Genomic DNA, 9,942 nt, shown 5'->3' with positions numbered 1-9,942 from the left:
TTGAAATTTTGTTAAGACTCCTGTTATACATTTTGACTAGGCCCTGGTTTGGGTTGTACTTTTGGAAATTGTAAACTTGAAAAGTTTGGGCCCTGATGTGTACTTTGAATTTAAGTCGTTTCATGACTACCGATGTACTGGTGATACATTAAATGACTTGTTAAGTTTGAAAGCTTCCGCATTATTGTATTCATGTTGCTCTCATCGAAGTGTTTAGTTCGGTTTGAAATTGAATGGAATTGCTTGAGTCCTGGCGTGAGCTGGGCAGGCGTCCGCGGATACCCTTTGGTCCGCCTTAGGGAGATGTGGGGCGTCACAGATCCAGTGATTTTGTTTATACTTTACTATTTAATTGGTTCCTTGACCTTTTTATTATTTTGAAGCTAATATTTCCTTCATTTCATTACCATCTCCAGGGAAATGTTGATTTTGATGTTGTAAGATGCTAATAAGGGTTAATGATGGTTTATATATCACTTTTGTGGGTTTGTATGGAAGATTTGGTGATTTCTATGGTAGTTTGAGAAAATTACAGCAAGTGATACAAATTTCCAGTTTTGATGCTTTGAATTTCTGTTATGATGGATTGTATGTGTTTATATTGGTTGGATTGAGGTAAAATTGTGAAATTTGTAGCTCAAAATGTGAAATTTGTAGCTCAAAATTGTGGGTTTGTGGTGAGTAGAAAACTGGCCAGCAAAGGGGTTGAAAAGCTAGGGTTTGGCCAATGCAATTTAGTGTTGATGATGTGTTATGGATTAAGGGGATGGTGTATGGTTCTTTTGATGTGTTTACATGACTCAAATTTGTATAGATTATGGTTGTGAAGATGCGGACAGCTTGTGGTGGTTGCATGTGTTTTGGTTGTTTATAAATGTGTTTGAAGTCACAAATGTGACCTAAGTTTGGTTAGGGCATTTTGGTGCCAAATCAGAAAATCCGGGCAGTGTGAAGCCCTGCTTTTGGCTTCATTTTCCGATATGAATCTCATCTAATCTGTTTTGGGTCAAAACATAAAAGTTATAGCCCTATGTGAGAGCTTTCTAAAACAGCAAAACTCACCCCAAACAGATTTGTGTGGACCAAGTTATGGCCATTGAAAGTCAGACTGTCGGACATTTTGTCCTCAGTTCTGACAAGGCAAATTCTGAGACTGTCATTTGCATTTTTGATCGAGCCAAAGTGTAAACTGAGTTGAACGGTCTTCATAAAAGTTGTAGAGTTTTGTTTTAGCTTCAAAACGCCACCTTGTGTATCATAGTCCGATAACCATAGCTCCAGTTATTGCTATTGAAATCAGATCTGACATGGGACTGACCATAACTGATTCGCTACTGTAATTTGCATTTTGCCCCAGATGCCTTCTGATCTGGGTTAAATAGTCTTCATAAATCTTGTAGTTCTTTGTCTTAGCTTCGAAATGGTATCTCGTACACCTTAAACTGACGACCACAACTTTTGTTATAATTAAAACCGTAAAAGGTGTCAAAACTGTGAAATGTCCGTTTGCGCCTTGGGTGCGGACGCGCAACCGTTTTCATTTTTGCGAATGGGTACGTGCATTTTTCAACCGTTTTTGCCGTTTTGGACTATTTTTGTTATTTTGTTACCATTTCAGTCAATTTCGACGTTCTTTTGGTCTTAATGTCGTTTTTGATCGTTTTCGATCGTTTAAGTTATAAACTGCTATTGTATGGCCGTTTCACTTATGTGTATATATAATCTGTCAATATAGACTGTGAGGCTTTTGACGGTGACGGTCAAGCTCAGTGAATTGTATCATTTGTCGTGCCAAGTTTTATTAAGTGAGTAATTGGGTTGTTTATTGATGTGAAACTGTCAAAGTGCTTTGTATATGTTAAATGGGTACTTAGGCGAGGGTGTACTTTATCTCACTCGACCTAAGCCCATCCTTTGTTTTGATTTCATATGTGAGAATACATGCCTTATGTTGTGTATCACCCTTTTGCTGAGTGCTGATGGGGGTGATTACATGACTTGAATTGAACCCCTTTTGCTGTGTGCTGTTTGGGGTAAGTACTTTGTTGTGTACTTTGTTGAGAGATATCATCTATTGAGAGATCGGATACCTCAGGGCTTGGTTTCAGCCCGGTTCCAAGGGTAGACGAACTATTCGAGTCAGTCGGGGCTTGGTCGAAGTTAGTTCCATGCTAACCTTGGGATTTCGTTCTTTATTAAAGCTTTGATTAAAGCTAAGAAATTTTGTTTCGCTCGAGCTGCTTTGTGCTGTTGACTGGCCAGCGGGGGTTGATAAGGTGAAAAGGAAAGTTAAGTGGAGTCTACGGTCTATGAGTACTTTGGTTGACGGAGTGTCAACAGGCGTTCAAACTCGGGGAATTGAACTGGTTTTGGAGCCACCCGTATCCTACCATTGTGATGTTACATTTCTGTATTTATGTGAAATATTTGGATTATATGTTTATTTGAATGTGTTTTTACATTTTTACGCCCAATTATTCACTAAGCATATAACTTACCCCATTCCATTTGTTTTTCTTATCAGGGGACCGACGCGGGGATCGCTCGGGATGGTGTATAGACTTTTGGTTATAGAATAGTTGACTTTGCACCTGTTATAAGTTGACTAGTACGATGTATGGGTATGTTGTGGTGGTAGTTATCAGCTTTCCTAGGATTTACTTTCTAGTACTAGTGGTGTGTATGGCTTGATGTAAAAATTTATCTAACTTTTGAAGAAGTAATGGTGTATATAGAACTTTCTTTTAGCGTGAAATTTATTTTATCATTTTTGGAATCGAGTCTTGGCGCGAGATAGGCAGGCGTCCCGCCGATACCATCGGGTTTGCCCTTAGGAGAAATGGGGCGCCACAGGTGGTATCAGAGCGCCTAGGTTAGAGGACTTGGACAGTTGGGAAATGTGTTATAGAACATATAAGTAGTCGATTGTTTTTAAATTGAATTGTATCTATTAAGATGAAATGCCGGAGAACTGATTAGGTGATATTTTGTTGTGTAGGTATGGTGGCTGGTGGACCTAGCGATATTGGTGGACCTAGCAATACCGGTGGACCTAGCGGTGCTGGAGTACGAGCTACGAGTGTAGGCGAGCCGGTTAACCGATTGGTGCGCCACGAGTCCTTAGATATCAGAGGAGGGTCGGGGAACCCTATAGGTTATATTCTCCCTTCGGCTAGATGAGTCGATCGTGTGAGTGTCGATATACGTATGGATACTCGGATGAGGTTGTTATGGCTATAGATGACGAGTGTCGTCACCTAGGTAGAATGGTTGACACTTTGAGGGGTACAGTTGGATGAGGCCAGAGGGGTGAGTCATACACAGGCCATGCGCCAGCGTGACCTCGAGATGGGGTTACGAGCTGAGGAGGAGCGGACGCATACCCTTGGTCGTCAGCTTGAGGAGACCCACCGCCACCTCTTCGCTTTGAAGGGGCAGATGAGAGAGAGAGCTCGGGGTATTATGTTAGACTGTGAGGTTCTCTTAGATGTGGCTGTGGAGGCACCACCTAGGGTTGGCGGAGCGGGGCTGATGGATGCGATAGACTCTATAGGCTCTGTAGGGGATTTCCGCTAGAGCCGTTACTCTGAGTTGTTTTGTTGATTTTTTGGAGTCGGTGTGCTCATGAATTAACATGTTTTGTATTGGTTGAATGATGGCTAGCTGTGAACTGATATGTGTATATTTTTGGCTTGAATTGTATATATATGTGTATAGTTTTGTGTATGATATTTTGGTATCTTGGCTAATTCGTGCATGTTATAATTTTTCAACGCTTTGAATTCTTACCATATTTTGTCCCAATTATAGAAATGAAGACTCGTGGTGGAGGTAGAGGACGAGGACAAGGACAAGGAACCGAAGGAGTAACAAATGAAAATGCGAATACGCAAGCCAACACTCAAGTAGCTACAGCCATACAGCGAATGACTGATTTGTTAGAAAGAATGGTCAACCAACAGGGTCAAGGCCAGGTACAACATCTCGAAAATTATGAGGGAGAGTACCGTACCTTAGAACGGTTCCAAATGTTTCTACCGCCAAAATTTTTGGAAGAACCTAACCCTGATATAGCGGAGAGTTGGTTAGATCGAATGTTAGATACATTCGCTACACTAGGATACCCGGAGGAATGGCAAATAGCTTTCGCCGTTTTTCAATTTGAGGGAGCGGCTCGTGCCTGGTGGAATGTGATCCGAGTCAAATGGGTTAGAGAGCAGACCCCATGGACATGGGTTAATTTCACTCGTGAGTTTAATGAGAAGTATTTACCGCCACTTGTTCAAGAAAGGCGAGAGGATGAGTTCATACGCCTACGTCAAGGGACTATGAGTGTGGCAGAGTACGAGACGCAATTTATCAAACTCTCTCATTTTGCTCCAGAGTTAGTGCTAACAGACCGGAAGAGAATTCGTCGGTTTGTCCAGGGTTTAAACGTAGAAATTCAAGAGGCACTGGCAGCTGCTCAATTGGAGACATATAGTCAAGCTATTGAAAATGCACATAGAATTGAAAGTATTAAGAGTCAAGTAAAAGCTTTTCATGATAAGAAAAGGAGACAACCAGATCCAAGCAGTTATATAGAGGGACATAGCTTGAGGAGTGAGCCATCATTTAAGATAGGCCGAGGAATAGGTGGTCCACGATCCACACGGATCCCAAGTCAAGAAAATTTTGAGAAGGGTAGGCAGGGAAAGAGGCCCAAAGGGATACCTCACAAGGAGGTCCGACATCAGGACCTAGAATGGCATGTGGATTTTGTGAGGCTGCTAACCACATGGAAGATAATTGTTGGAAGAAACGACAAGTTTGAAAATGCTACCAATGTGCTAGTGTTGAGCATCTGATTGCTCAGTGCCCTCACCTGCCAAAAGAAGAAAATTTGCCAAGAACAGAAGGGAACACGTCTAAGCCGACCAATGCAACGGGTAATCGACCGAAAGTGTTGGCAAGGACCTATGCAGTAGGAAGTCAAGAGGTGACAGACTCATTGGCAATCATCGAAGGTACCCTTCTTATCTTCCATCGTATTGAGGTTCCTTCTATTCCTTTTAAAAGGTGCTCAAATACCACCTGTGATGCCCCCACTTCTCCTAAGGGCAAACCCGAGGGTATCGGTGGGACGCCTGCCTAGCTTGCTCCAGGACTCGATTCCAAAAATGATAAAATAAATTTCACGCTAAAAGAAAGTTCTATATACACCATTACTTCTTCAAAAGTTAGATAAACTTTTACATCAAGCCATAAACACCACTAGTACTAGAAAGTAAACCCTAGGAAAGCTGATAACTACAACCACCACAACATACCCATATATTGTACTAGTCAACTTATAACAGGTACAAAGTCAACTTTTCTATAACCAAAAGTTTATATACCTTCCCGAGCGATCCCCGTGTCGGCCTCCTGCTAAGGAAAACAAATGGAACGGGGTAAGCTATATGCTTAGTGAATAATTGGGGGTAAAAATGTAAAAATACATTCAAATAAACATATAAATCCAAATATTTCACATCAATATAGAAATGTAATATCACAATAGTAGGATACGGGTGGCTCCAAAGCCAGTTCAATTCCCCGAGCTTGAACACCTGTTGACACTCCGTCAACCAAAGTACTCATAGACCGTAGACTCCACTTAACTTTTTCCGTTCACCTTATCAACTCCCGCTGGCCAGTCAACAGCACACAGCAGCTCGAGTGAAACAAAATTTCTTAACTTTAATCAAAGCTTTAACAAAGAACGAAATCCCAAGGTTAGCATGGAACTAACTTCGACCAAAGCCCGGCTGGCTCGAATAGTTCGTCTACCCTTGGAACCGGGCTGGAACCAAATCCTGAGATATCCGATCTCTCAATAGATGATATCTCTTAACAAAGTACACAACAAAGTACTTACCCCAAACAGCACACAGCAAAAGGGGTTCAATTCAAGTCATGTAATCACCCCCATCAGCACTCAGCAAAAGGGTGATACGCAACATAAGGCATGTATTCTTACATATGAAATCAAAATAAAGGATGGGTTTAGATCAAGTGAGATAAAGTACACTCTCGCCTAAGCACCCATTTAACATATACAAGGCACTTTGACAGTTTGACGTCAATAAACAACCAAATTACTCACTTGATACAAGTTGGCATGAAAAACGATGCAATTCACTGAGTTTGACTATCACCATCAAAAGTCTCACAGTCTGTATTGATAGATTATATACACACATAAGTGAAACGGCCATACAATAGCAGTTTATAACTTAAACGATCGAAAACGGTCAAAAATAATAAAAAACGGTCAAAAACGACATTAAGGCCAAAAGAATGTCGAAATCGGCCGAAACGGCCGGAATGGTAACAAAATAACAAAAATAGTCCTAAACGGTCCAAAACGGCAAAAACGGTTGAGAAATGCATGTGTGCGTGCGTGAAAATGAAAACGGTAGCGCGTCAGCACCCAAGAGCGCAAACAGACATTTCACAGTTTTGACACTTTTTACGGTTTTAATTGTAACAAAAGCTGTGGTCATCGGTTTAAGGTGTAGGAGATGTTGTTTCGAAGATAAGACAAAGAACTACAAGGTTTATGAAGACCGTTTAACCCAGATCAGAAGGTATCTGGGACAAAATGCAAATTACATTAGCGAATCAGTCATGGTCAGTCCCATGTCAGATCTGATTTCAAATAGCAATAACTGGAGCTATGGTTGTCGGACTAAAATGCACAAGGTGGTGTTTCGAAGCTAAAACAAAACTCTACAACTTTTATGAAGACTATTCAACTCAGTTTACACTTTGGCTCAGTCAAAAATGCAAATGACAGTCTCAGAATTTGCCTTGTCAGAACTGAGGATAAAATGTCCGACAGTCTGACTTTCAATGGCCATAACTCGTCCACACAAATCCGTTTGGGGTGATTTTTGCTGTTTTAGAAAGCTCTCACATAGGGCTATAACTTTTATGTTTTGACCCAAAACAGATTAGATGAGATTCATATCGGAAAATGAAGCCAAAAGCAGGGCTTCACACTGCCCGGATTTTCTGGTTTGGCACCAAAATGCCCTAACCAAACTTAGGTCACATTTGTGACTTCAAACACATTTATAAACAACCAAAACACATGCAACCTCCACAAGCTGTCCGCATCTTCACAACCATAATCTATACAAATTTGAGTCATGCAACCACATCAAATGATCCATACACCATCCTCTTAATCCATAACACATCATCAACACTAAGTTGCATTGGCCAAACCCTAGCTTTTCAACCCCTTTGCTGGCCGATTTTCTACTCACCACAAACCCACAATTTTGAGCTACAAATTTCACATTTTGAGCTCAATCCAACCAATATAAACACATACAATCCATCATAACAGAAATTCAAAGCATCAAAACTGGAAATTTGTATCACTTGCTGTAATTTTATCAAACTACCATAGAAATCACCAAATCTTCCATACAAACACAAAAGTGATATATAAACCATCATTAACCCTTATTAGCATCTTACAACATCAAAATCAACATTTCTACTCAATTGCTACAAGTTTTTACAAGAGTTCAAGGCTGCTTTACCTTCCAAAGGTTGGTTCACAAGGTTGCACTTCAAGAACCACGTTCCTTAGCTTTCTTTTGCTCTAACTCCCAAGCTTGTTGGATGAGTTGCACATAACCAGAATTTTTCTTGTTCTTCCTCTTATTTTCTCTCGATTTTTTCTTCCTTCTTTTCTCCCAAAAGCTGCCCGAAATTTTCCTTGTTTGTTTGGCTTTTGTCTTGCTAAGTTAGATTAATACTAAGTCACTTGGTCAAAGTCCAACTACCTTTTTGATTAGCCAATCAAAAATGAGCTGAGGAATCTCATGGAACCTTTAGGAAGTCTAGCAATTTGTGATTAACCGAAAGTCACACTATGGCCCAATTAAATTCACAATCCTACCAATTTACTCCACAATTTATATACTTGATATATTTCAAAAACCTAATTGCACCTCAATTACTTCACTAATCACCCAATCACTATAATGACCTATAAAAACATACTTCATCACACATGAACAAAATTACACAATAAACTTTGAAATACACACCCAATTAGGGTTTTTGGGTAAAGTTTAGGGTTTTTAGTCTTTCTTGTTTTTAAATCAAATCCAAAGAAATAACCTTAGTACCTTCTTTAAAAACAAACCCCTAACATTCGGGATATCACAATCTCCCCTCCTAAAAAAAGATTTTGTCATTGAAATGACAACCTTTAAGTCAAATCTTCTTAATCCTTTCACGAGCTAAGGGTTGGAATACTCTAATACCTCGAGATGGGGTTACGAGCTGAGGATGAGTGGACGCATACTTTTGGTCATCAGCTTGAGGAGACCCGCCGCCTCTTCTTCGCTTTGAAGGGGCAGATGGGAGAGAGAGAGCCCAGGGTATTATGTTAGACTGTGAGGTTCTCTTAGATATGGCTACAGAGGCACCACCTAGGGCTGGCGGAGCGGGGCTGATGGATGTAATAGACTCTATAGGCTCTGATAACAACTGTGACAGCCCCACCTCCCCTTAAGGTGAACCAAAGGGTTCGGCGGACCGCCTGACCAGCTCTCGCCGGGACTCACTCACTCACTACAGTCCTCAATTTAAGAACTACATGGTTGGTTCTTGGAATACATAGAGTGACCAATTCCTGAGAAGGTGATCTTTACCACTACTGATGAACTCGTTAGTGAGCTATTAAAGTATTCCAACCCTTAACTCGTGAAAGGATTAAGAAGATTTGACTTAAAGGTTGCCATTTCGAGGACGAAATTTTTTTAAGGAGGGAAGATTGTGATACCCCGCATGTTTGTGATACCTCGAATGTTACGGGTTTATTTTTAAAGAAGGTACAAAGGTTATTTCTTTGGATTTGATTTAAAAACAAGAAAGACTAGAAACCCTAAACTTTACCCAAAAACCCTAATTAGGTGTGTTTTATAGTCTATGAATTGTACGTATAATTATGATTGAATTGAGGTGTAATTAGGTTTTTGGAATATATCAAGAATGTAAATTGTGGAGTAAATTGGTAGGATTGTGAATTGAATTGGGCCATAGTGTGACTTTTGGTTAATCACAAGTTGCTAGAGTTCCTAAAGGTTCCATGAGATTCCTAAGCTTAATTTTGATTGGAAAAAGGTAGTTGGACTTTGACCAAGTGACTTAGTATTAATCTAACTTAGCAAGACAAAGGCCAAACAAACAAGGAAATTTTGGGCAGCTCTTGGGAGAAAAGAAGGAAGAAAAAATTGAGAGAAAATACGAGGAAGAACAAGAAAAATTCTGGTTGTGTGCAACTCATCCAACAAGCTTGGGAGTTAGAGCAAAAGAAAGCTAAGGAACGTGGTTCTTGAAGTGCAACCTTGTGAACCAACCTTTGGAAGGTAAAGCAGCCTTGAACTCTTGTAAAAGCTTGTAGCAATTGAGTAGAAATGTTGATTTTGATGTTGTAAGATGCTAATAAGGGTTAATGATGGTTTATATATCACTTTTGTGTTTGTATGGAAGATTTGGTGATTTCTATGGTAGTTTGATAAAATTACAGCAAGTGATACAAATTTCCAGTTTTGATGCTTTGAATTTCTGTTATGATGGATTGTATGTGTTTATATTGGTTGGATTGAGCTCAAAATGTGAAATTTGTAGCTCAAAATTGTGGGTTTATGGTGAGTAGAAAACCGGCCAGCAAAGGGGTTGAAAAGCTAGGGTTTGGCCAATGCAACTTAGTGTTGATGATGTGTTATGGATTAAGGGGATGGTGTATGGATCATTTGATGTGGTTGCATGACTCAAATTTGTATAGATTATGGTTGTGAAGATGCGGACAGCTTGTGGAGGTTGCATGTGTTTTGGTTGTTTATAAATGTGTTTGAAGTCACAAATGTGACCTAAGTTTGGTTAGGGCATTTT

General features: G+C 40.1%; 1 protein-coding gene across 1 annotated transcript; it reads left to right on the top strand.

The window, feature by feature from the left end:
* The first annotated feature begins 3,812 nt into the window (after positions 1-3,812).
* Positions 3,813-4,847, top strand: LOC113735825 (uncharacterized). Its single transcript, XM_027262807.1, has one exon. The coding sequence runs from the start codon at positions 3,813-3,815 to the stop codon at positions 4,845-4,847; it is 1,035 nt and encodes a 344-aa protein (XP_027118608.1).
* Positions 4,848-9,942: the final 5,095 nt, after the last annotated feature.

The sequence above is a fragment of the Coffea arabica genome, chromosome 3c, assembly GCF_036785885.1.
Source record: "Coffea arabica cultivar ET-39 chromosome 3c, Coffea Arabica ET-39 HiFi, whole genome shotgun sequence".
NCBI classification, from domain to species: domain Eukaryota; kingdom Viridiplantae; phylum Streptophyta; class Magnoliopsida; order Gentianales; family Rubiaceae; genus Coffea; species Coffea arabica.
Note: the sequence above shows the minus strand (reverse complement) of the source record. Positions and strands in the feature narration are given on the sequence as shown.

Bases quoted from the DNA above. Each gene is read 5' to 3' on its own strand.
- LOC113735825 (XM_027262807.1), top strand. From the start codon at position 3,813: ATGAAGACTCGTGGTGGAGGTAGAGGACGAGGACAAGGACAAGGAACC.